Source organism: Mizuhopecten yessoensis, unplaced genomic scaffold (genome assembly GCF_002113885.1).
Source record: "Mizuhopecten yessoensis strain PY_sf001 unplaced genomic scaffold, ASM211388v2 scaffold10661, whole genome shotgun sequence".
In the NCBI taxonomy this organism is placed as follows: Eukaryota; Metazoa; Mollusca; class Bivalvia; order Pectinida; family Pectinidae; genus Mizuhopecten; species Mizuhopecten yessoensis.
The window spans coordinates 84,730-111,913 of NW_018408658.1; the positions used below are offsets into that span (position 1 = coordinate 84,730).

Genomic DNA, 27,184 nt, shown 5'->3' on the forward strand with positions numbered 1-27,184 from the left:
AATGTGTATTGATAGACATTTCTGTTGCATATATATGACAATATACTATGCTAATTATAGTTCAAATTAGGTTCAATAATGTAACGTAATCAACACAGTTGTAAAAAAGCTTACAATAATTAACACACATTATTTGATCACTTTATAATTTCTAACATTAGTGGTCCGTATATTCATCTTAACTTTATGCTAATTTTATATTGTATTTATTCTAAAAGAGGCAACGCATGAAATTAGTAAAAGAAACACTGTAACTAATATTACGAGAGACAACATGAACTAAAAAGAATATGTGCATCATACAAACTACGTTATACTTAGAAATCTGTAAGTGAGTCACCTGCAATTCAATGACATATATTAGTACGTCACACGTGTCTGTCAGGGGTCAGGGGTCATGCTATGTGTTCAATGTGCAATGGTCGTTATCATGAGAAATATATTAGGAACCTGTCTGTGCTCTATTTTTCAGATAGGGAAGTTGTTGGGTGATGGAAACAAGAAATATCCGCCAAACTTTTAGTACATTTACTTCATGTGATACAGTTTTACAACACTCGAAACAATCTTGAAAGTCATAATAGGAGAAATCCAATGTAAAATCGACGTCCCGTTTAAAGCACTGTTTGTGTCGCCGCCATTAGATGAAATTGTAGAATATTGACAGCTGGTTGCTGCCACAGAATTTAAAGAAGAGGTTTCGGTTTTTAATATAAAATTGTATCATTTTGTTCAAATAATTAAGGAGGTCTTTGTATCAGATTAGTATAGACAGATATAAACTCCATATTTTGAAACTGTAAATGCATCACTCAGATTAGGTGTTAGTAAACAAGGCAGGCTATCCACATGTTGGTTACATGCTGACAGCGTTTTCATTTGTTAACTTTAACCCAACAACATGTGCAACGTTCCAAGTCCTTGCGACGCTATACTATGTAATATTTGTTTGTTGTGATTTTTTTAATGCTTCCTACTTTTCGCGAAACTTAATTGGCGTGGTATAAATTGGCATTTCAGGCATACTATAAGGTTATAAACAGGAACATGAACTCAAGGTAATCGATTATCATGTAAATCGAACGATACTTTTCACATCTTAAAAGATACTCTGTAATGTAAAAACGTGTGTTGTTTGACAAATTATACATGAACCGACAGGAGTTATAGAAACATGATAATCAACTATCTTTCGTGGAATATTACGATTTAGAGACGACAATTATTATATTCAGAAGTAAAGTGGCAGGAACAGTGTAGATTATACAATATATATATAGCCTATTCTACCGTCAATTATGCTATCCACAGGATATCCACATTCGGTAGAGTACTAGCATGCACATATAGATTACATCTACATTTATCAGTAAAAATAATATATAAGACATGGCAATTACACTGGGTCATGCTGGTATATCATTACCTATCTGGGCTATACATGTACATACTGTACATGAGGTTTCAACTATCGACAGTCTGGTGTCAGAACTAATTATAGGGTTATATAAACTACCGGTTGGGACTATCGAGGTGTATGACAACAGACATATACAGGGGTTACACGGACAAGATTTAGATATACATATACATATACACGAGTGTGTTTCCTTTATTTGTATATTCCGTCTTTGCGTATTGCAGAGTTATCTTCCCTTGGGAGCAGTATTGATTGTTACGTCACTTGTTTGTGAGTGTAACGTCATCAATTTTTGAGAAAACGACGTAATTTTCTCACACCAACCAATGACGTAACAATCAATACCTGCTCCAAGAGAAGATAACTCTGCAATACGCAAAGACGGAATATATGAATGCAACAATTGAGATTAAGGATATCAATGACATTTTTTGAAAACAAGAGCATATTAAAATATACAAAGGTCATACAAGTTTGTAACAATATTTATAAAAATGTTACAATTTAAAGTCCATTAGTAGATTAATAAGGATACCTACTTGTACCTGAATTGTCTCGCCTCAAAGGTGTTGAATGCTTTTAGCTTGGTGAACAGTATTCGTATAGTATTAAGGAAGATGACGAAGTTTATCTGAAAGTTGACAAAAGAAAGATCTTATCTAATACTGACATTGGTTAAACACATAAGATAACAACTAGAACTAAAGTCAATACAAAACGGCCCAACATATTTATCTATTTACGAATCCTTACAAGTACTTAAGGTCGGGAGAAGGAAAATCTAGGTATAAATATCCAAAATATATATTCACATATATATATAGATACGGTTTGAATACAGCAAGTTTTAGCGTACATTTCATGTATTCCGTGTCAGCGAATTGATTCCAGTTCCGGGATAACAATCTGCATAGCAAACCACCCTTTTTTATCGTAAAAAATAAATAAATAAAAAAACCGACGTAAATAATCGATTTTAACAACGCAATGAATCGTTTCAAATAGCAAAAATAATAAAAAAAATTCTTTACACTATATTCGCTACATATGATGTTTATCCAATGAGACTGCTCATGTGCTAGGTTAACTTTACAAACCGGAAATTTTACGATAAGTCTATCATCTTTATGTAAAACGCTGATTACTACTTATAAGTTTGCTACATAGGGGAAGTAACTCTTTTATTCAATTCTCCTTTACAAAAGTTGACCGACTATTGATTATTACATTAGTAGCCATACAACTGATCAGGATGATTTGCATCGATGTAGTGTAGGTAAACACAATTTGTTGTGTTACATGTCTAATAGCAGCCATGTGACGTAACAGGTAACACAGAATGATGTCATAGATTCCAAGGCAAGGGTGTAACATTAAGGTATTTCGCTAAAGCTCGTTAAGATACTTTTACGAGATGTTAACTCTTTATAGTCCTTTATGATGGAGAAGTATGTACTCATTGTATATTGTGATTTTGAGTCCCACCCCCAACCCCCGCAAAACATAGTTCTTTTTAAGTAAAAATTGATAATATCATGTGAAAACGACGTCGTATTTACACCATTCTTAACTGTTAATACTGTTATGAAAAAAGACGACGTGATTTCGCCTAAGTTACCATATCTGTTTACATTGATATGTACATTTATAAGCATTTAAGATAGAAATACTGACATTAATTCAAAAAGACATGTTATGATAACAAGACGTCGTAATTTCGCAACTGATAGCATGATTTTAATATTGTCATATACAAATGACGTCTCAATTTCATCCTAGTTAGCATGTGACAAAATTATATGAGTAATTAAGGATTGCACGCTTCGGATAATACAATTGATGTTAGATTACAATTTTCTATAGTAATAAAGAAAATACCACCTTTGTTAACGCCATACGTTACTTACAACGACAGATGCCACGATTGGACCCCTCATTATCCAGAAATATCCGGCAGTAGGATTGGTATTCCAGCACCTAAGAATTATAATAGAGAAAAAGTTTCCAAATAATGAATGACAATAATGACATCTCTACAACAAACTACTTAACAAACAAGACTAATTTCATATCTCGATCGTTTATTTTCATTTCTTAAATAGAAATATTCCAGCAAATGTTCCCGCTTATATAGTTTAGATGTCACGGTTGGTTCGCTAAGTACCAGGATTTCCCCGTCATGTGTAACAGTAAACAAGTTATCCAAGGTTGTCTACCAGTCGGGCTTAAATCAACGCAGAGGAAATGGAACAATGTCTTTTAGATATAATATCCAACTATGCATTTGCTACACTGATCAAAACGTGTGTGCTACATTTTATGATACTAAAAACTTACAGTAAATCCTCTGATGTAGATCGTACGATAACCCAAGGTACCACGAACAGGACAGGTGATACTGCAATCACAAAACGCCACTATCTTACGGACTGTACATACGTACGCGTAAGCACTTCCTTTTACAATGTGTACATATCTCAAAATCACAGTAAGTATTATAATTATGATTGTATGGTTTCTTAGACGAAGAACGGGCATGAACATGATATAACAATGCCTGATTTGTAATTTCTCTTAGTAAGTTTGATTTGTTAATGTAGCATGTTTATATACATAGTCTAGCGTCTGAAAATCAAATGTTAATGTAAAAATGAACTTGTGTAAGAAATTCGCTGATGTATGAAAATCAACTTGTGTTTAAACATCTTCTCGTGTATGAAAATTAAATGCGTGTGAAAATCAACTATATTTCGTAGTTATAGAGGAAAGAAGTCGATCGAAGATTGAAAATATTTCTACAAAAATATGTTTTTTAAAGGTACATGCACAGTATTGTTCATAATGTGACTTTGTTAATGTTGTGAAAATTCAAATCAAACCGCAAATATATAAACTGGCGAAAATGAGTAGTACTCACCCCATCCGAATAAAACGAACCAGACGATGCTGCTCCGCTCTGAGAACACGTTGACTGATATGAGGGTGTGGAGATACATGCCTTCAACAAATATCCACATGTAGTTGGTGCCGAGCAGGTAGTGGAACACCGTGAAGAACAGTTTACACTGCCAGTGCTTTTTAAAAAAACAGCAATAATCAGGTTAGCATGAATGTACGTTTTTTCCTTGTAAAAAAAAAAAAAAAAAAAAAAAAAAAAAAAAAAAAAAAAANATATCAAACACGTGGGTAAAATGTATTTAGTTTTATTTAATTCATAACAACGAAAGGTACAGCGTTATGGATGCTTTCGTGTAAGAGAACACTGGAGAACATAGAGAATACCAATACGGTTTGGCATGTGACCCAATACCGTTTCACGTCATAGACATATTGTGAACACTCAAAGATATTGAAACTTGTTAGAATTAAAACACCCAGAGAGTTAGAATAGATCTCCCTTTGTTATCTTGAGTTTAAATTCCATGGTGGCGCATCTCGGACAAATATTTGAACGGGACAGTGATGCATGCCATCATGAATGTTAAAAAGATGCAACCCAATCCATATAAACAGATTTAGTATCATAAAAATAAGTAGAAACTTAAATGATATTCCTTTTAGGTTAACTAGGGAATATCTTTGAATGAATGTTCCGTCTTAGTCTGTCTTGTACTCTGGTAATGAGTTTTGAAAAAATAATTATAAAACCAATAAATAATAGCCTAAAACAGGCTCTTTTAAAATAGTGCAAGACGATGGCATCATGAGCTCTAATTTAAATCGCCATTAAGTTAAATGTATCATCGCGTTAAAGTATATCTGTATGGGGACTCTTACCAAACATTTTTAAAAGATATAATATGTATGCAATATATCTCGCAATACATTTTATAGAGTAACAAGGTGATTTCTAAGGTTTAATATCTACTGTCGATTCTTCACTTCATCGAAGAATTGTAACGGAAATTTTCAAAATTCGATATTGATTCAACGGAAAAAGACTCTTAACACAGAAAACTCTCATTTGCTTACATTCAAAATTAAAAAAAAATCAGCCCTACTATAAAACTTTTCTATGGTGATGTAACTTTTGCAGTAGTTATACAACACCTGAGCCTAGAAACGTGAGATGATCATCCCAAGGGAAATACGACGACAAAAGAATATGTTACTCCTATGTGACGAATACAGAGAAATTTCAATCCGACATCAGGATTTTAGCAAGGAGGCTTTTTCAAGTGATGTCTTCAATGTTGACAGTTAATAGTTCTTTCTCTGTTTACACAGAATTCATTTAATTTTGTTTAAACCATAATTTTCTACCGTGAAAGTAATTGGAATGGCAAAGCAATGTTCCGCGCCATCATCAATACCGCTTTATGTATCGGACTCAAATGTGGTTGCTGACACAATCCTGTTCTGATACAGTTTCACTGCATAAAGTAATGATGCAAATCTTTTATGCAATGGTGTCGATTCCAGATAAAGACATATGTAACATGTCTTTTTCTTGTTTGGTACAGGCGGATTTATCATTTTTACCAGCGAAAAGGGAATTCATCTGTTCGGGATAATGAATGGCCTAAGCATAAGATATGTCTGCAATGAAGTTGACAATGCCATTATGTTCAATGGTCGTTGTGACCCTTACCGTCCCCTCAGGTATGAACTGGATTGCGCCAGTGTGCGTGGTTGTGACGTCAGCTCGGAATCCCACCCCTTCCACCAGCATGTTCTCCTTCATGAAGGATATGGCCGCCCTCAGCATGAACGACACGAACATATTAACGTGGATGGTATTTCTGGGGCACCGTAGCTTTCTGAAAGGTCATGTAATATTCGTCTTCATTTTATCATAATTAATGTTTCTGTAAATTTCTAATGACAATTATATGGGACAAAAGAATCTAATTAACAATGTAAGTTTCTTTGCACTTAGTTTCAGACAATTTGTCAAATTATCTAGCATGAAACATGCATTACGGCTACACACAGAACGTTTTGATATGTACATGGACATTTTTCGTTCGTTGTACAAAATCCATCTACGGACGAATATTTTCCTGACGGCACGTACAAATATGAAATTTAAACCTAAAAAGGAGACAACATAGTTGTTTTTAAGTTACCTCGGACATGACCAAGACCATATCATTTTAAATTGAACAAACATCAAACGATATCAACCATACTTAACGGGAGACACAGTCCAACAACAAATACCTGTGTGCCAAATTATTATAACACTTTAAAAACAAAATGAGAATCATATCTTTTAAACTATTTCCCTCGTGTTGACATGCATAGTCTAACACCATCCCCGCTATTCAATACTACAACTGACTTTTTCACAGTATTTGTAAATTAAGCATGAGCGGCATCATTCATTCGCCGAGGGAACTTCCATTAATTTAACTCCCAGTTTCTGTCTGTTCCACTTGCTCATGAAGTTAGCCAGATTACCGCCGCAAGTGTGAAAACATTTACGTCCAGTTTCGCACATTTTAGCATGTATTTACCCGTTTCAATTGAGACATTTGTTAGAGCATAAATAGAAATAAACAATTTTGACAACCTAAAACATTTTTATACATTATTTTTGTCAATGGAGATTTTCAGCATGCATGACGGACTATTTTTTTCAAGACATGGATTATGTGTAGACTTGCACACGCTCCAGTATAGCTTTTGACTGATGATATACTTACACATGCTACATTGATCAGTACAGGTTTAATTGAAACATAAAGTTTGAATATATTGTTTGCCTAAATCTAATTAAGCTTACGCTACGCCGCTTATAAATCTTCTGCTAGCGTGCACACAACCTGCATCATATCTTACGCTACCGTACAATTTTATTTTTTTCAATCTTATGTCTACGTCACTAACATTCATTAAGTCTACTATGTATACCATGTACGTACCGAAAGTAAAGCATGATCGCCACAGCCATCACCAGAGACACCAGTGAGGATCCGTACCCTATCGTGTACATCATGGTGATGCGATGCATATGTTCCTACAATGAAGCACCAAACGTAAACACATTTGTATATTTTTTTGTATATGGTGCATGGTTTTCATAGAGATTGAGTGAAAGTATATGCATAGCATAAAACAGATTGTTAGAATATAGAAAACAAAAACATATTTCAAAGATTTCAATGAGTGCAGCAGATCTGTTTTCGTCGCTTTTGTGTTCCAAAGTAAAGGACACGAAAGCAAATCACATTTCTGCAGGGAGTTCCCTCATTAGTTGCCTCTTACACTATGAAATGGATAACAGCTTATATGTTTTTTCCTCAATCCCCGATCCGTACTCTTATTACTCACAGCTATGAGGGGACTGATACTCACAGCTATGAGAGGATGTCCGCCGTTCCTGTGAATACACTTTGAGTAGTCAGACCACGTGGTGTTGTGGACAGGATGTATATACCACGTGCCTGACTCTGTACACGTCCGAGAGGCTAACTCTGTAAAGAAAGATCAGGTTTCAAATAATTTGATTAGGGTTTCACGAGCACTTTTTTTCATCGAAGACACTACGAACTGGTTATGTTACCACATTAGGTTTTAACCAGCCAATAGTGTTCCATTTCATCTCAGGAACTGTTGTCTCCTCGGAGGCATCCTCGATATCAAGAGGTTACGTTCACTTTCGCTCTCTGCACCCCTGGAAAATGTCATAGCAAAATTGAAGGTTCTGTGTACGCCACCTTGTTGAGGAAACAAGAAGATTAGTTCGATTCTTTGATGTACATCAAAAGAATCTCGCCGTCACGTAACGGTAAAAAAAGACAGGCTTTGAAGTCGGGCGTCTCTCCTTTGTAATCTTCAAAAGACAAGTTTCAACCTTGCGATTGGTCAGTTTTTTTTAACCTGATACAAATAAAACAGCTATCTTCGTGCTTTCAATTTTGCTATGGCATATTCCATGGGTGTAGAGAACGAAGGTGAGCGTAACCCCTGGATATCGAGGATGCCTCGGAGGTGGACAAATCGCAAGTGACTTATTCAAATGTAAAGCATGCTAGTACATTGAACATACACTCCATGAATTTGAAAAGGCAATTACAGGAATACGTTTCCATTTAAAAAAGCTTTAATGTACACTAGAGTATTGAATCAGGAAATCGACACAAAACGCCGTGGAAGTCAGAAAGTTAATAGATGTATTGACCGTACAAGATCTATTAATAAAGCATATTTCAGTATGCGTAAGACAGAACCAGCCAAAAATCAAAAACCTTTGTTTTGTACTAGCGACAACTACAATGGAAAGCACTGCTGGCATGAGGATCAACAAAGATATGTGTGAATGTTACCTACTATGATTTGTGAAAATAGAGCACCAAAACCAGGAACAAGACAGGAAGAGGGAAGGGAAAAAAATAAAATAAAAATAGTCATGAAGGTACCAGGGAATCAAAACCAGGAACAACAAAGGAAAAGGGGAGAAAAAAAATGATAGTAGTCATGAAGGTACCAGCTGTGATCCTGTATCACACTACATCATTTGCCAGGGACATGTACTAACTGTCGGATGGTGGCCCACTCGCACATAGAGCAGTTATGCTACATTGGCAAATGACACCAAACTGAAGTTTTAACAACCTATTTAGCTTTCAAGTGGTTAGAGATTAGATCCTAATGACACCATCAAGATCAACCAGCACATAGTTAATATTAAGTATATTAAGTATTTTCATCAATTTCGTGTTACCAATTAAAATAAGGTCGGCAATAAAAACTAATAGAGTGAATATCAGTGAAATACAGAACAATGGGTTTTACCTTTTGTAAACATATGTGACTATTTTAACGAAGAAACCAAACAATAAATGCCAAAACATATAGACGCAATTTACACATATATACTTGCACAGTATGATTTCGATCCAGAAAAAATATTTTCAACGTAAATGACTGTAATGTACAACAATAAAAATTTGGCACAGCAAGCAACAGTATACAATAGTCTATTTACTTAGATTTCTGTAAAGCGTCCATAAAAGTTCCGTTCATAAGTTAAAACAGTACGGGAAACGAGCAAAATATTGTACTGGTCAAGAACCTTTTTGTAACTGTGGTACAAAGGCTAGCAATATATCGTGCACACCAAGAAGAGGAAGTCTTTCACCTCTGGAAATGTCACGGCACTAAATCTTCATTAGCATATACATTATGTTATTTAACGTACCGGTAGACGGTAAAGGTTGGAACAAATTAGTAGAGAAATGGATAATTTTCTCAGATAGAAATGCTTCTACTTAATAGCCACTGGAATCATCACACCGAAAACACATATCTTTTAAAGCTTAATTTTAGCCAAGCAAAAAGAATGAAACCAGAAAAAACAGTGACTGAGACAAATAATGTAAAAAAGATTCACCAAACAATCTCCTTACTTAAAGCACACCCGAAACTTATTTTAATTACAACTCGATATAGAACAAATAATGTCGAGGGCAATGCAAGAATGACACATAACATACAGGAAAGAATACGGATACATCTTACACACTGTACATTTTCTATCCTGTGAATTGGATAACGTGACGCCTGACTTGTACATACCGGCACTGTCGAATAGATTAACATAACTCGGGCAGGGTTGACGCACTGTTTCACCACCCCGCGTGTACGGCCAGCAGGAAATGGTATCCCAGGCAACGCTGCAGTATGAACCTAGGTAAAAGGAATAACCAGTTTCAGTTTAAAAAGAAAAATATAAAAGCATGTTCCTAGCATATTACTATTGTCACCATTCTTTTAGCCGGAAATACGTTTCTATTCATATGAAAATAAACTTTTTTCATAACACCTTACTTGAATATGTCCACAAAATAACTCTTCGGAATATATTTGAGTGCTACTTGCTTTTTTGAGACGATTATAATATTGCTTAGAAAGGAAAATGTCGGCACTTAAACCCGTATTAAGGTATACTGTTTTACATAAACATGACCTCTGATCATTGTGTTTTCTTACCATTTTCTGGTTTTGGCGTATTCATGCTGTTGTTAAGACAAGTCAGCTCGGCCTGCATTATGAGCCGGTTCTGCTCGTCCAGGGAAATGGTTACCACCGTCTAAAACATATAAATCATAGAGGTTGAATGTCTCTTAAATCGTGTAGTGTGCTGATTATTGAAATTTAAGGGAAACTAAGAAAATCAGCAAATACACAAAACTGTCAATGTCTCGAGTCACTCTGTATTTCACGTAACACTTACTCTCTCATTTCAGTTATAGATGAAGGATGATGTGGATGATGATTATCGGAATTTATAATACATACCCCGATGATGATGATGATGATGATGATGATGATGTTGATGATGATTATCGGAATGTATAGTACATACCCCGATGATGATGATGATGATCAAACATTGTAATACATACCCCGCTCATGATGATGATGATGATGATGATGATGATGATGAGACATTGTAATACATACCACGCTGATGATGATGATGATGATGATGATGATGATCAAACATTGTAATACATACCCCGCTCATGATGATGATGATGATGATGATGATGAGACATTGTAAAACATACCCCGATGATGATGATGATGATGATGATGATGATGAGTCATTGTAATACATACTCCGCTCATTATGATGATGATGATGATGAGACATTGTAATACATACCCCGCTCCCGCTGGTACCGAATGCGACACATGAGACGAGCCAAGACATACACAACAACCGCATATGTTTATAAGTGCAAACGTGTGTCACACCCATCATTTACATCTGAAACAGACAAACGAAATAGAACGGTAAAGTTAGATAACACAGAAGTAGTACACAAGTGCGCTTGCGAATAGTATAAATACTCGTCCCTCGTAACAGTGGTCAGATACGTGTAACGTCTACACCTGTTGACTTATTGTTTTTGTTGTCATATTTTAAAGTTCGAGACAATAACTGCCAGAACCAAACATATTTAAACTGATCATTTTCCTACATCAAACACTATCACTGTTTTTTTTAATAAAAGGTATTCACTGTTCCTGAAGTTGTTTCAGCTTTATACAAGTAAATCGTTGTCGGTAACAATGATAACACTTTCCTCTAAAGCTTATATATAAACAGTAACAGGTTTCGCTTGTACTTAGAAAGCATGTCTTTGTGTCAGACGGATCCAATGTCATGTAAATATACTTAAGTAAACAGAAGCTTTCTTTGTGTTATTACGAGTACGTCAAGTGTTATGTTAATATATCTACTGGATCGCAAAATAAATATTTAATCTTCCGAAATTGTTATTATTGTTTTAATAGGAAACTTGATCTACAGAGAATCGGCTGCCTATTGAATGACGTTATCCAGTAGAAGTCTGGACAGAGTCAGGCAAATCTTTGGTTTGATTTGTGAATATCAAGTGGACTCCCACAATCTCTTTGACCAGTTGCTTGTATATTTACCTTGACATAATCGAATTTTGTACTAGTCCATACAATTTCTAATTACTTTTGTTTGTGAATATAAGAATAGTGTACGAATTGTTCTTTAAACCTGAAACTCCTTCGTTAAAACAGTATCGCTGACACATGTACCTGCGCCCTTTATAACTAAACTGGAGACAGTAGTAAACACCGATACGAAACTGTTTTGGTGAAGTGTTGATTACCCCTTTAATAACGACATTGGACTAAATAGCGGAAATTATGCATTACAGCTAAAATCAAAGTATATAAACTACAAACCAGACAACGTTTGTAACGTCTGTAACATTTAAATAGTGTAACAACATCAAAAGCACCACTGTATACACAAGTCGGTGAGTAACTAAATATTACATAAGACCAAAAGATACCGAATGCACATGTCGTTTTTGTTTTTAAATATTTATACTGGACACGCTTTACGCCATGGTTGTTTACGTTAAGGATGAGGTTTTAAGGAACAGCCATTTCATTTCAAGTAACATCTACAACTAAACACATCGTACTATAGTACAGGTTGTGTAAGGACCCTTGGTTCCTGGTTTGTATATATCCGTACAGGCTAGCTACAGGTTTGTATTTGAAGGCGGACATGATATATTGTAAATATGTCATAAAACTATCACTGTTTCTGGAGGTAGTTAAAACAACCCTTGGCTAATGCCAAATCATATCACAAACACGTAGCTTTGATCTCTGTGGGTGTGACAGCAGACTTGAGTAAGACTTCTGGCGTCCGGGAAACTTAGTTTACCTTCCAAGGTTCCCGGCGTTACCTTCCTCTCACCTCGTTAAACCTTAACGTTTTGCATTGTGTTTCCTTCTATTTAGGCATATCAAAGTATCTCAATGTAAGACAAGATTAAGACTCAATTTCTTATATGAAATACAACGCTCTGTTTTTTATTGATCGAATTATTTTGTCCGATGATTTTGCGGGTAACTTTGTTTGCGATGTGTATTTTAGTGTCCCCCGTTATGTACTGTTTACACAAACTGAATTTAAAATGTTAGATTTATTCACGACAGACACTAGATATATTTTAGTTGACTGATCCAGAAATAGACTGTATTAGATATCCTCTCAACTTTAGTAGAAATAAAACTGCCAATCGATGTCGGATGATATGCCTGTAATATTGGGGTTGACAAGGACATATACGGTTTTTCTTGTTATGAGGGCATTTGGGGTCATCGAAACAGATTATTTGATTATTTCCCCTATGCTGCCAGATATGTAAACAGTTTTGATGAATACATGTGGCTTTGATACTTTCGGTTTGTTACGTAATAAATAGTTACATGTTTGACCTAGAGATCAAGGCATATTGTTTGGGAGACATTTACGGTAATGATTGAAGTAGCGCAAGGTTTGCAAAACAGAGCATTAAATAAATGTCTATAATCTGTTAAAAGTGAGAAACAATGCAGTTTCAGGTAATAGTATCTGTTTTATGTAAAAAAGTAAAGAAGTAGTTGAGGAATAGGCAAAACTCGTGGCACAGGCTTCAGCACATTCGTGCTCCTCATTTTGATTATTGTAGATAGTACATGCATATTACGGAAGGCACCAGTAGGTGTTTGTTCATGGTTGCTCGTCCTCGGCTCTGCTCAGATTATTCAAAGACGTAAATTAGAGTTATAAAGGTTTACCAAAAGGCTTAGTTATAATGCTATTTCAACAAAAACATTTCATATTCTGAACACGGTAGTATCACGCTCCATCCGGTCATTTGATTCTTAGACTAAGCTTACCAGAGGTTTCTAGGGAGATACAACGAACAGTTAAGAGAGCAAGACAGTATCGAGGCCTCATGTGTTGCATTGGCACAGCAGATGAATTCTAGTTTATCTGTAAGCAGAAGACACAAACGAATATCCCATAATAACGGGGCCTGATATTAGTCGCAAAATGTTATCATGAAGTGGGATACAACAGGTCTAATTTTCGTGAATGTGCACACGAAAGAAGTGGTCTAAAGTGTCGAATAGATATGAGGTTGGATTGAATTAGGAGTATAGTTGTAAAATCGTTTTGAACTTTAACGAATTCGCTGTCTACAGTTTTTAGAACGGGCTTGGGTTCACATCAGTTGCTTGATTGAATATATAAAAGAACATGACTTTATATTGTGTCGGTAGAAATTCGCGTGGGAACGCTTACCTCCCACAGGAGTCCTATATTTGTTCTCCGAGTTATTCAAATATATCTCACGGGAATGTTAAAGAGTGTAAACAATTATTATTGTAGTATATATGTATACACCCAATACATTACTTTTCAGTTGGTACCTATTATCGATATGTATATTTGCTCTCCTACCGTTTCTATAAATAACCATATTACAATACAACACAATTAAGTAAGTACACATTCTGATATAATACTTACTACCTGAAATCTATATATAGCCTAGATTTTCAGTCACTATGTCAAACATGCCCCTTAAAATAGTGTTGATTGTTCGGTCGGTCGAACAGAAAATTAGACCAAAAGTATATTACACCGTTAACATACAAGAACAAAATATAACAGCGTTAATACACCAGGTCAAATGATAACATAACGTCAACTCAAAAAGGACAAATTGAAATGAAATTCTAATCTAACTATGTATAAATTAACATATTTTCCACAACAAGGACAAAGTATACCACAGCGTCAATACACAAGGACAAATTTAAACATAGCGTCATCACACAAGGACAAATTAAAACATAGCGTCAACACACAAAACAACGTCAATACACAAGGACAATGCGGGTTTATTTATGAGTGCATAACTGCAATGCTATATGCATTGTATCAATACATCTCCTGATCACTAGTGCTGTGATTGCATGACTACGTGCTCGGAAAATTGTTCTTTAAAAAGCATTATATAAACGTACCCCAGCACTTTAATCAGCGCTTATTTGATATGATTATGATATATATAAAACTGTTACCGTCTTTCATTTCTTAAAATTACAAAAACAAATGAGTCAGAAAAAAAACTTTTTTTTTAATTTGAGTTTTTGAGCGAGACAAAGCGTGGCATTACCTGTCAATTTGTAACTGTTCTAGTTATTGATCTGGCTTCGCCGATAACAACGGAGAATTTATAACCGAAGGAGAACATATCAATTTTAATTGCAATTTATTAATTAAAACAAAAATATAGGCACTTAACTGCATGAATGTCGCCGACCTACACTACACTGAACACTGAACTGCCATTCAGTTTGTCTACGACTTATGTGGTAGTTATACCAGTAGGTCGGCAACATGTATGCAGTATATTAGAACATCTCTGCACACAGGAACAACGCCAACACACAAGGACAAACATTATCACAAGGGCAAAATACAATACATCACCAACACAAAAGGACAAAACTCACTCCATCACATCAAGACAATATGACAAAATTATCTATGGGTGAACAACTGGTATTTGCTCTGCCGTAAAATGTACACCTATATTTCTGGAATTCCAACGAAAATAATATCCCAAGTGGCATTTTCATCCATATAAAACGTCAAGTTATTGATATGTTGATATCGACCGAAATAACATTTCAAAACAGACATCAAACAAAATGACATCCCAAACTCTCACTTCCTATTCCGCATTTGTTAAAGTTTTAATCTACCACATATTTTTTTGAACTTATACTTTTAACATAACTACTTGTCTGGCATACTCCACAATGTAATGATAACACATTCTCTATTGGATAGCATTGCATTCGAAATCAACTTAGGTAATTGGGTAGATTTCGCCAATTGAGTACGTTGGAGTACCTCGGTACGCGAAAGACTACTTTGTTTTTTTCCCCACCATGTCTTTCTGCTTTTCGTGTCTAATTCACGACCAAGGATCATTATCAGACATGAGGTTTTGTTATACACAATACAGTTCAATATCTCTTTTATTTTTAAATTTGTGCCGTGTGTTTGGATCGTAATAAGACTTTTGTGTTTGGTCTTTCGCGATAACGCTATTGATGTGTGTATTTGAAGTAAAATAAATTTTCATTTAGTGAAGTACATTTTGTATATGACATTTAGGGCTGAGTCGAGACGGTAATATCGACTTCATAGTTATAAAGATAAAGCATGCATCATAAATAACAATACATCTGTACCGGATCAATATGGACAGGAAAGGACAGGGGGCTAATGTATGCATGTTATATACAAAGGGAGGTGCCGATCTGATATAGGCTAATATATCGATAGGGGTTGGTCTGTTTTATAAATGGAGGAACCTAGACCATATATGCAGATAGAGGGACCGGTTGACAATATCGATATACGAAATTCCGATATGTATAAAGGGTTGACATCCAATGGTTCAGTGATGACTAGGCCCTCCTTTTGTAAATAAAAACATGGTCCCTCCATTTGCACAATCGACCAACTTTATCGATATATAGGCCTATATCAGATAGCTGACGCTATATAATATATAATTTGTCCTTGTGTGCTGACGCTATGTGTTAATTTGTCCTTGTGTGCTGACGCTATGTTATAATTTGTCCTTGCGTGTTGACGTTATGTTATAATTTGTCCTTGAGCATTGACGCTTCGATATATGTCTCGTGTATTGACAGTGTGATATACTTTGTCCTTGTGTATTGACAGTGTGTTATACTGTGTCCTTGTGTTTTGACAGTGTGCTATACTTTGTCCTTGTGTATTAACATTGTGCTTTACTTTAGCGCTGTGTATTGACAGCGTGTTATACTTTGTCCTATTATTGACAGGGTGTTATACTTTAGCGTTGTGTATTGCCTGTGTACTATACTTTGTCCTTGAGTATTGACAGGGTGTTATACTTTAGCGCTGTGTATTGACAGTGTGTTATACTGTGTCCTAAATTATTGAAAGGGTGTTATACTTTAGCGCTCTGTATTGACAGTGTGTTATACTTTGTCCTTGTGTATTGACGCTATGTGTTAATTTGTCCTCGTGTGTTGACGCTGTGTCATAATTTGTTCTTATGTGTTGACGCTATGTGTTGTCGAAGACTTAAAATGTGACAAAATAACAAGGAGTGTCGTTATGTTAGGAGGGGAAGTGTATACATAGAGTATATCTTAATAAGAGAGGGGATGATAGTCGGAGGCAGTCAAAACGATTTCGTTTGGGTTTATATTATGTAACGTCCTATCAACAGCTGATGTCATTTAAATACGTGCCTTTATGTGTGTAATAGTATAATGCGTGCATTTGTGTATGTGTACCGGAGACAAGGTATATTTGCCTCCTTGTGATAGCGCAGATCTGATGCCGACTTTATAGTGCTATTTCACTGAATTACCACGCCGAAGGCACCAAGCACATCATTCTGCCCGGTCACAAGTACCATTTTTAAAGACGTTGGTATGTCCCGGGCTGGGGACAGAACCTATAGCTTTCCTCACCTAAGCAAACGCTCAACATTAGTCGCCTTTTACGCTACATGCAGTGGGTAACAGTAGGTGTTTTCTTTCCTCGTTCCCCGATTTCTGTTATATCATACAACCTTAAGATATATCAGTGACATGGTACTGTTGATTGTTCAAATAGGGGGGAAGATGACGACTTGAACAAGAGGTACAACATACGACATGCACATCGGCTAGAGCGTCAACATGTACTACGATATGCCAGTTCAAAACAAAAAGGTCTATAAGTCTATATAAAAGGACAACTTCAGGACACACCGAAACAAAAGACCACATCAGAAGCAAAGTACAACTAAAAACAAGGCATTATCAGCAACAAAGGAGATACGAATCAAATTGCGTGTATAACTCATACAATGATTGGTTATTAGCTACAAAACATATACCATAAAGGAATATCAACATTAATGTGCATCATTGTCAATTAACTCCAACATTTATCCTTGTACTCCCAATGTTATAAAATATGTACGATAAAATATGTGAATACTTATACATAATTACTTTGTATAAGTTATATTTTATATGTGATAAGTGTCATGATATTTGCTTGTCTGTTCACACACCTTTCTGCACAGTTACGACTTCAGACCAATCTTAAGTATACCACTGTGGCTAGAAAATGTACCATGACTATATAGAGATATCAGACTTACCATGCTATCATATATCAAACCTCAGCTAGGTACATGTACCCTGGTAGTTAGATGTTGAACACACTTTACCGTAAACTTATTGTTGTAACTCACTTTCTCATATTTATCATAATGCTATTGTTGTCTCCCACAACCACTATTGGTTCCCAAACTGACGACTCTTTGATTAAACCTGCTCATGTTCATGTTAAAATACTTTGTGACGTCATAGGCCATGTTAATTGTTTCCACATCAGATACAGACGGTGCATGATTCAAGGGAAATATGTCATTTTCAAATACAATACGAACGTTTTTATGGAGTAACAGTTCTCCAAACTCTTGTATCAAAGTAACGTTTAGTACCTGTATAGTATTGTGATAGAGGCTTGTAACAACAATAGTAAAATACGAGAGGTTGGTTACAATAATAATATAATACTACTGGTTGGTCACAACAAAAGTGTATTACTAGAAGTTGGTAAAATAATATTGTAATACTAGAGGTTGGTTAAACAATAGTGTTATACTAGAGGTTGGTTAAACAAGAGTGTAATACTAGAGGTTGGTTAAACAATAGTGTAATACTAGAGGTTGGTTAAACAATAGTGTAATACAACAGGTTGGTTAAACAATAGTGTATACTAAATGTTGGTTAAACAATAAGGTATACAAAATGTTGAATAAACAATAGTGTAATACTAGAGGTTGGTTAAACAATAGTGTAATACAAGCAGTTGGTTGAACAATAGTGTAAAACTAGAGGTTGGCTAAATAATAGTTTAATACTAGAGGTCGGTTAAACAATAGTGTAATACTAGAGGTCGGTTAAACAATAGTATAATACTAGAGGTTAGTTTAACAATAGTGTAATACAAGAGGTTGGTTGAACAATAGCGTACAACTAGATGTTGGTTAAATAATAGTTTAATAATAGATGTTGGTAATAACAAAAGTAGCATACTAGAGGTTGGTTAAACAATAGTTTATACTAAAGGTTGGTTAAACAATAGTGTAATACTAGAGGTTGGTTAACAATAGTGTAATACTAGAGGTTGGTTAAACAATAGTGTAATACTAGAGGTTGGTAATAACAAAAGTATCATACAAGTGGTTGGTTAAACAATAGTTTATACTAAAGGTTGGTTAAACAATAGTGTATATTCAAGGTTGGTTAAACAATAGTGTAATACTAGAGGTTGGTAATAACAAAAGTATCATACAAGTGGTTGGTTACATAGATGTTTTCAAACGCGCCATGATAAGCTATCATGTTAATCTAACTCGAGTTAGTTAATTTTCAAATTGTATAAAGGCACGAGGTTTGTGGTTAGACAAACTAGATAGTTAATCATGACTAGATGGGGGTACTATATGTAACCAACTTCTATTATGATATCTTTGTTATTACCAATTATAAGCATGATACCATAGTGGTACTTAACGTTTTCGCGGTTCCACAGTGGTTAGATGTTTACCAAAATAGTGTGGTAACACTCTTTAATACCGTATAGTAGTAGTTAACAAACTCACCGTCTATTCCAGTTTATGTAATATATCAATATGTAAATTCCACTGAATGTGTGTCGACCAGATGATGAATAAAATGCCAGGTGTGCTCCTTGTAGATAATGAATATAAAAATAATTTGTCAGTTCTAAAAATAACACAGGAAGATAAAAACTTTTGCTATCTGGTTGATAGTGTACCTAACAATATGTGTATCTAGCTGACAGCCGGAGGGCGGAGCTGGTGAATCAATGAAGGCCTGACATAATGTAAACTATGTGGAGGAGCAGAGTGTGGGAAAGCCAAGAACACCAGGTTTTCTATCACAGAATATAAGTTTTTTTTCTGGTCGCACAATTATGGATACAGCCATTTCAATCAAAGTGTAGGATTTAAACTCGTTTGTACTTTTCAGCAATGTTTGCTATCTGAAATGGCTTTCCATTTTGAATGACATTGCTTAAACGTGTTTTAGAGGCTTTGCCGAGCAGAATATAAAATAAAATAAAACAATGATAAAAATTAAATAAAAATATAAAAGAAATAAAACTTTTAAATGTTAAAATAATCATCCATTTTATCACAAAACAAAGAAATCATGCAAAGAATCGGAAATTAATATTACTTTTCAGACCATCGTCAAGCTACTATCGCAGCTAGCTTTGACAAGATTAAAAGACAGAATTCGATACGGGTTTCAAAATTCTCATTTATATATGCGAATTGAAATGGTAGCTTTATGATATATACAGCATGACGAATGAGTCATGCAATAAATATACATAACACAGTAGTCATATCATAGATAGTTTTTGATCACTTCAATAGGTCTGATTTTCTTTAAACAATCTATCCATTGTTCAGGTTATTTGCTGTTTAACATTGTGTTCTCATTGCGACAACTTTATTAAAACCATAGGAATATAACCAAAATCTATTGTCCTCATGAAACTATACGCTACTTGTGCTCAAATGTTTTTTTTTTTTATTAAACATACATGTATTAATCCTAATACAGTATAACTTACCTGTATTCAAACCACTCTAGGTGCCCTTGGTCAATACTTGTCGAATCGCTAGTATAAGTATTCGTAGTCTGAGCATACAATCCACACTAGTTGCTAAGATGTATGTTCCTTTTCTTCGGAACGTATCACGATTTCGATTAAAACAGATTATACAGAATATCTATACACCTGGAGTCTCCCCTATAGAAACACAGCCTTTATAACAAGTCTCATCAACTTCAACGGTAGATCCCCGTCTTAATAGGGCTGTCAGCAAAACCAAACGATACGACTTCACAGAGTCATGAAAGTTCCTCGCTGCAATATGCCAATCACACCAACAACGCAGCGACTAACGAACACTTCTTCATAACACACCATTACATTTCTCCATCGATAATTTCTTCTTTCCTCCGTAAAATGGAAAAGCACTACCACGTCTGCGACTGACCTACGCACGGTGCAAATAATCCATTGACTCTAACTCCAGAATACGTTGTTTCCAGTGAAAGAAGATATCATAATGCCTGCTGACGTATATGGGGACAAACTACTCTCGAGTGTGATTCGAATGTCGACAAAAGAGCTGTTTCAGAGTGACAATGACGCCCACAGTACTAGTACCTACCTTGTACAATGCCTCTCCATACTGAAAAGCAACTCAGTTCAATACTTAACCCAAAGGTCTTTAATGATTTAGTTTTGTATCAATACGACATCCATTGAAAGAACGATAATTCCAATTTCATCGAGCGATACAAAGCATGTTACATACTGTTTGTTTAATATAGACGTGTTCTGGACCTCTACAAGGTATGTATATCACTTTGATGTCAGAAATGAAAAGCGAAATTAACCGTTAGTTAATGACCAATTCATCAGGTATCAGTGATTAGGTATTCGAAGCGTACCTAGGGAACACTAATCGATGTAGCGGTACATCCGAGACACATATTTAGGTTGTTGTAATTGTCGATACTTTCTTGCAAATGTCCATACCACTCCGTCACACCGATTCAAAAAATAAAGTATAACAGTTATAGATGTATCAGATTTCGTTTTCTTAGGTCGTCCACAAATAATCAGTAATATACAATCTGAAAACTGCGAAATATCACGACCAGTATCATCTCCAGCTTATATACACAGCCCTACTCTGGAACTGTCCAGCGGTCGTCTGGTATAAGTCGATGACCAACAACAAAGATACTGACCAGTACGTTATAACGGCTATCAGTTATCTGATATACAGAGTGTATACGTGTGCTCAATTCCAACCTTCGTTTAAAGTAAACACCAGACAAGAGGGAAATGTTTGTCTTTAAGAGAACATCCCGTATGAATATTGTAGAGGTGGTGTTTATTGTAAACAATGATTGGTACGTGTCACTACTGTATAGACAAATATACCACCTAGAAGTACTACTGACTCTGGGCTCTGTTGATACGTAGTCATTTTCAGTAGACCTAACGTATCACCGCGTCAACATACAAAAAACAATAAAAGATCAAATATTATGCTTATCTACATCAGCAGGAGCTGACGCGGTGCCATGTTCAAAAACGACATTCATCACGAACAAAGATCCGAAGATGAAACCATCTGTCTCAGAAAGATAAACAGTTCCTACACCACGTGTGATGTCATTTAGGTCGTCATTAGTCATCATTCATTAATGAGTACACTCAAATTTATTACCATAGCAGCGCTATCTATTTCATATTTAAAAGTAATGTGTTATCTACATTTCAGTTATTCTATTACTGATGACACACGGAGGTCAATAATGAAATTTACGTAACCTTTCTGCATGTGTAGCATTTCAACGATGTGAATATATGTTCGTAATAAGTATATAGGAATTATAGAAAGTAAATACTTAGTTACGTTGTTACTTCACAGACCCTTTTTTTTGAGAACGTGACGTTATTTGATATATATGTACATGACGCGTATCGGGAACGAGGCAGGGGACGTCTATCCTTATTAAAAAAAATGTTTTCTTTAGTTTTTTTCGGAATCTCCATGAAGATAAATATATCTTATTCTTTATATTTTTTTCAGTTATACATATGACATAATGACCTCATTGACTATCATGAATCATAACCGAATTTTCAGAATTCAGAGCGAATCATTAAAATTGTCAGCTGATATTTACACCGAGTAAAACGTTTAATCCCTCGTAGACACACCTTTATCAATTATAACGCCTACCTTACAACTCCATTGTGTTAAAGATACCGTAGATACAATGTCAATATAATACACGTACCGTCTACTTCCGCCACCAAAGGAAATCCACGGTTCGTTTACATTGTTGTTTTGACGTTGAACTCATCAAGGAGTGCCACGAAAAAGGTTATAGTTTGTATCAGACGGTTTATGGCTTTACATCTGTATAACAAAATCAGGGTAAATATTTGTTGGGTTATTAAAGTTTCAAAACTGTTCGCATTATAATTAAAACAAATATTTACCTTTTCATGACCGACATTAGACCATATAAAAACATTATATATACAAATAATACTTGTAGAAAGTATTGTCACCTTTAAGCATAGCTAATTTATTGCAAGAAACTTATAACCTATGTAGTATGAGAATGTTTTCATCGTAGAAAGCTACAAACATGTTTCCTAAAGGAAATAAAAAGAATGTCATTCTTTTTAGAGCGCATGCATACAAATGTATTGAAATGTATTCAATATAGTTATGGCATATGTATACAATGTTCATCATAGTGAAGGAATAGGTTGACCTACTATACGATAGCGGGTTATGGTTCCACTGTTAAACTTGCATATTATATGAAAATTTAATTAGCTTCTGAAACTGCGTTTATTTTTTATTAATGCACACATTTAACGTAATATTCATATTTGCTTGTAACGACCAGCTGATGAGGTTTTAAATGAATGGATGCATTGATGACCGTGATAACATCAATGCTACAACATGATTGGTCTAAATTTGTCAAGAGGGTAAGTTTGTCAAAGGTGACAATACTTAACATGTGTAATAATAATATGTATTGTATCCCTATCGCAATATAACGGGAGCTCAAGTGGTGAGTAGTATACTTAGTGGGGAAACCTGACAGTCCCAGCACTTTATACATTAGCGTGTACGCGGTAATGATAACACGCACATGTACCTGACAACAAGTGTAGATGTATTTAGACAAAACCCCTTTTCTGTATGCACATGTATTTAAGTTTTACAATAGCTTGTGTATGGCATCCAAAAACACTTTCTTAGTCTCCAGGTGTCTCCTTTAAATTAAAGAATCATAAATAATTTGAATGAAAGACATCTTTAAAGATCTTTTTTTTGTTTTCGAATTTAACGCTGTTGCTGGTATTTACAATGCGTTTGTACGTATCGTCTCTTGAACAAAGGACTCTAATAAGTTAATCGCTAACCATAGTGTGCGTCGCAATGGAAAGTAGACCATCGTGTCATAGCCAGGACCACGTGATAAATGTATTAATCATGGTACTATGACCAACATTTTCAATTGGTGACTACAGATATATAGAGTAAGCATACATTATGTGTAAATACATGTCCACATGTTTTTAATTCAAAAATACCTATTTCTGTATCTCCCCTCTTTTTTTCCTTTTTTCACACCAATCTCCTATGAATAGTGTTACGGTATATCCACTGTCTGTCCCGTACACATTTCGTTTCAAAGCGATAACTATCTTATATTTGATCAGATTTCTATAAAATGTGGTCAGCACATAAATGTTAGAAAGACTGAGACTAATTTAAATGATCATATATTACGTATCCACCACTTTGGTAACTGAATTCCGCCCCGTATGATTTATTTCTAAGATACCTTGTCAGAAAATACATAATGTATAGACCAAGGCAAGGTTTGATAACGGGAATGATTTATATATAACTGATTTGCATACTAAAGCCTGATTTTTCTGCACATTTTGCAGGGTAATAGCACTGAATATGATTGGATTTAAATGAAACTAGGCCAGTTGAAAATTAAGAAGGCCGTTGCAATAGGCGATGATAACTAAAAATCGTATTATGGTATGACCATCTTCTGTCTGTTAGAGAATCATTTTTCCACAATTTCTTTTCCGAAATATTACTGGACTTGCCTAAAACTTTGGCAATAACTACTATGGCTACCCTTTCAAGGCCGACATGCAACGCAATCTGTGCATTATTATACTTGTATATGATTGGGTTTTTCGATTCCTTGATGTAACATCTCTCACTACTGTATTACGGTGATCCATGGCTCTGTGGTACTTCACACATCAATCAACAAGTGATTACCTATTAAACATAAACAATTATCTAGGTCAAGGTAAACAAAAACAACCGCTGTGTCGGCACTTCGCACTTGTGGAATTTTTGTTCGGTAAATTCTGTAAAACATCCATTTCATTATGCACTTGTTAATATAATGTTTTCTGAAATTCAAATATTAAACATTGGATTTGGAGAAAGTCTTGCTAGTCCATCAAATTACAAGGAATATCATCATGGTGACCTCAATCTGTGTAAAACAAGTATGTAAATCTCCTTTTTTGCTCGATCGATATGCTCGTTTCGTTTTAAACTTTATTTTACAACAATTATGAAACAAATGATTCAACGTATATAGTCGGCCTTGCTGATCCGGATGGAAGGGCGCAGGGGTTGTTTATAATAGCGGAAATTAGAATGCCACGAGATATAACTGCCCTGCATCTTCCAACGAACATCATTATAACTTCTGACTGCTTATCATCTTCGTGATGCTGTTATTATATGTTCTCGGTAAATACCCTCGCTGTGATAATGTTAAAGTCTCCCACAGTTTATTACATTTTTTTTTATATTAAATATAATATGTTGTTGCCCTCACCTTTCTCTTACTGCGTGATCACTTTTGATAAGTAGGGATACTTGTTCCTCGATGAGTATATAGTGAATCACTGAATGACCACATGCAGGTAAACATACTACGATGTAATGCAACAAACAGCTGTCACCAAAAAGCCATGGACATGTCTTAATCACTAAGTGGTCGTATCTAACGTAGCGTGATACATTAAAGATATTACGTGTACATTGTTTTGTTAATAAACCTTGGTACCAGCTTACGATCTGTTGCATTGCGCATGATCGCATTCTGATATTAACTGATACGACGTACGTGCATGAACAAAATATAATTTCATTGACTTTGTTTTAATATTTATACAGAAAAAAACCCCTAACGTATTGACATTGATATAACAGATATTAGCAATGGCAAGGCATACTATTCTTAATCTAAAATCTCAGTCAAGGTACACAATGTTGGCGGTATGTGAAAAGCACCAACGCTGATCGATATTGGCCTAATACGTAATCCGTAGTTGGAAGACAATCCAGAGTCAAGGTTTGTACATTAAAATAGTAGAGGTTTAACATCATAAGCATACATCTAACGTCAATATATATTATACCATGTTCTTTATCAGGAATCAATTACTTTACATAACAAGGACATTAAAAACAGTCGAGAGAGACATCAAACAGTAAAACAATCAGACGCATGTCAGCCAGATTGTTTTGAATCAGTTCATTATCTTATATTAAAACTAAGGAAACATTACAATATATTTGCTTTAGATTACAACATGCATCGCATTGAGGGAAATAAGAGGAAGCAAGATAGGATTCTGCCTAATCTGTTTATCACAAAGCCGTTCAGTGTTTCCTAGAATGTAACAGTTGATAACAGTGTTTTAAACAAAATCTGTCACCTCGAATTTAAAAACTATAGGCATGTTTATTACCAAGAGCATCCCTGATTACAGTAATCATTAACGAACCACGATCATATCCGATTACATTTAATGTGTTCGTGACTGTGTTTAAGTAATGTCCGTAGGAATCGAAGTAAGCGGCGCAACAAAAGGCTATAAACAAGTTATTTATTAAAATATACGACAATGGTGTACTGTTACCTACAAGGCCAAAGGAGACTCGGTAAAGCGTCGGACTAACGATATGATTGTCTGGATTTTGCTCTCAAAGTTGACCTCGGGCACTTCCATGGAGAGAGATTATGTCAGTGTTAAACTAACTCGACGTCGGTAGAAATAGAACTACATCGTCTTTAACAAATACGTAAGCACATGATAAAAACACGACATTCCAATTAGAACAGTTTTCGAAGAGTATCAGGTCACAACGACCCTCAGCAGTACCGGTATCATAGACTTAACATATGTATTTTTTAATTTTCTATGTGTAAACAATAAATCATGATTTTTAAAATTACAACTTTTAATTCATGCATTACTTATTCAAGTATTTACCTCAACATATATACGACACTTTATTCAGTAAATAAACTTCACAGAAAATATCAAAAACCTCACATATCATCTACCAAATATACAAAACTCGAACTTCAAGTCGTTACAAAGAGAACTACATCGTCATTAACAAATACTACAAGATCCTATATAATAGTCGGTACAAACAGTTCTACGAGCTAATAATAAAAAATATAGCGTATCAAACGTCAATACAAAAGGTCAAAAACGTGACTATAACTTAATACAAACAGTAACACATTATCGATACACAAGGCCAAAATCTTAATTAAAAAATCGAAATAAAGAGTATTAAACGACAAAACACAAGGCCAAAAACGAAACTCAGAATCAATACAAAAAGGATCACATCCTAAATACATCCACTCAATACAAAACTTTTCGCATTGTCTGAATATACCCAAAGTAGA

At 35.0% G+C, this 27,184-nt stretch overlaps 1 protein-coding gene across 2 annotated transcripts in view; it reads right to left on the reverse strand.

Annotated features, from left to right (window-relative positions):
• The window catches only part of LOC110461771 (secretin receptor-like), a 46,764-nt gene that overhangs the window by 4,456 nt on the left and 15,124 nt on the right, over positions 1-27,184 (reverse strand). Inside the window, exons 2-11 of one of the 2 annotated variants that reach the window (XM_021515414.1) lie at positions 11,037-11,141; positions 10,358-10,457; positions 9,944-10,054; positions 7,721-7,839; positions 7,288-7,382; positions 6,012-6,180; positions 4,338-4,494; positions 3,758-3,818; positions 3,328-3,397; positions 1,966-2,051 (exon numbers count right to left, since the gene is read on the reverse strand). In XM_021515414.1, coding sequence (XP_021371089.1) covers positions 1,966-2,051; positions 3,328-3,397; positions 3,758-3,818; positions 4,338-4,494; positions 6,012-6,180; positions 7,288-7,382; positions 7,721-7,839; positions 9,944-10,054; positions 10,358-10,457; positions 11,037-11,135 — 1,067 coding nt within the window. In that variant the 5' untranslated portion in view covers positions 11,136-11,141. Of the gene's footprint in view, positions 1-1,959; positions 2,052-3,327; positions 3,398-3,757; positions 3,819-4,337; positions 4,495-6,011; positions 6,181-7,287; positions 7,383-7,720; positions 7,840-9,943; positions 10,055-10,357; positions 10,458-11,036; positions 11,142-27,184 lie in introns of both variants that reach the window. The other variant, XM_021515413.1, reaches the window with a different exon arrangement.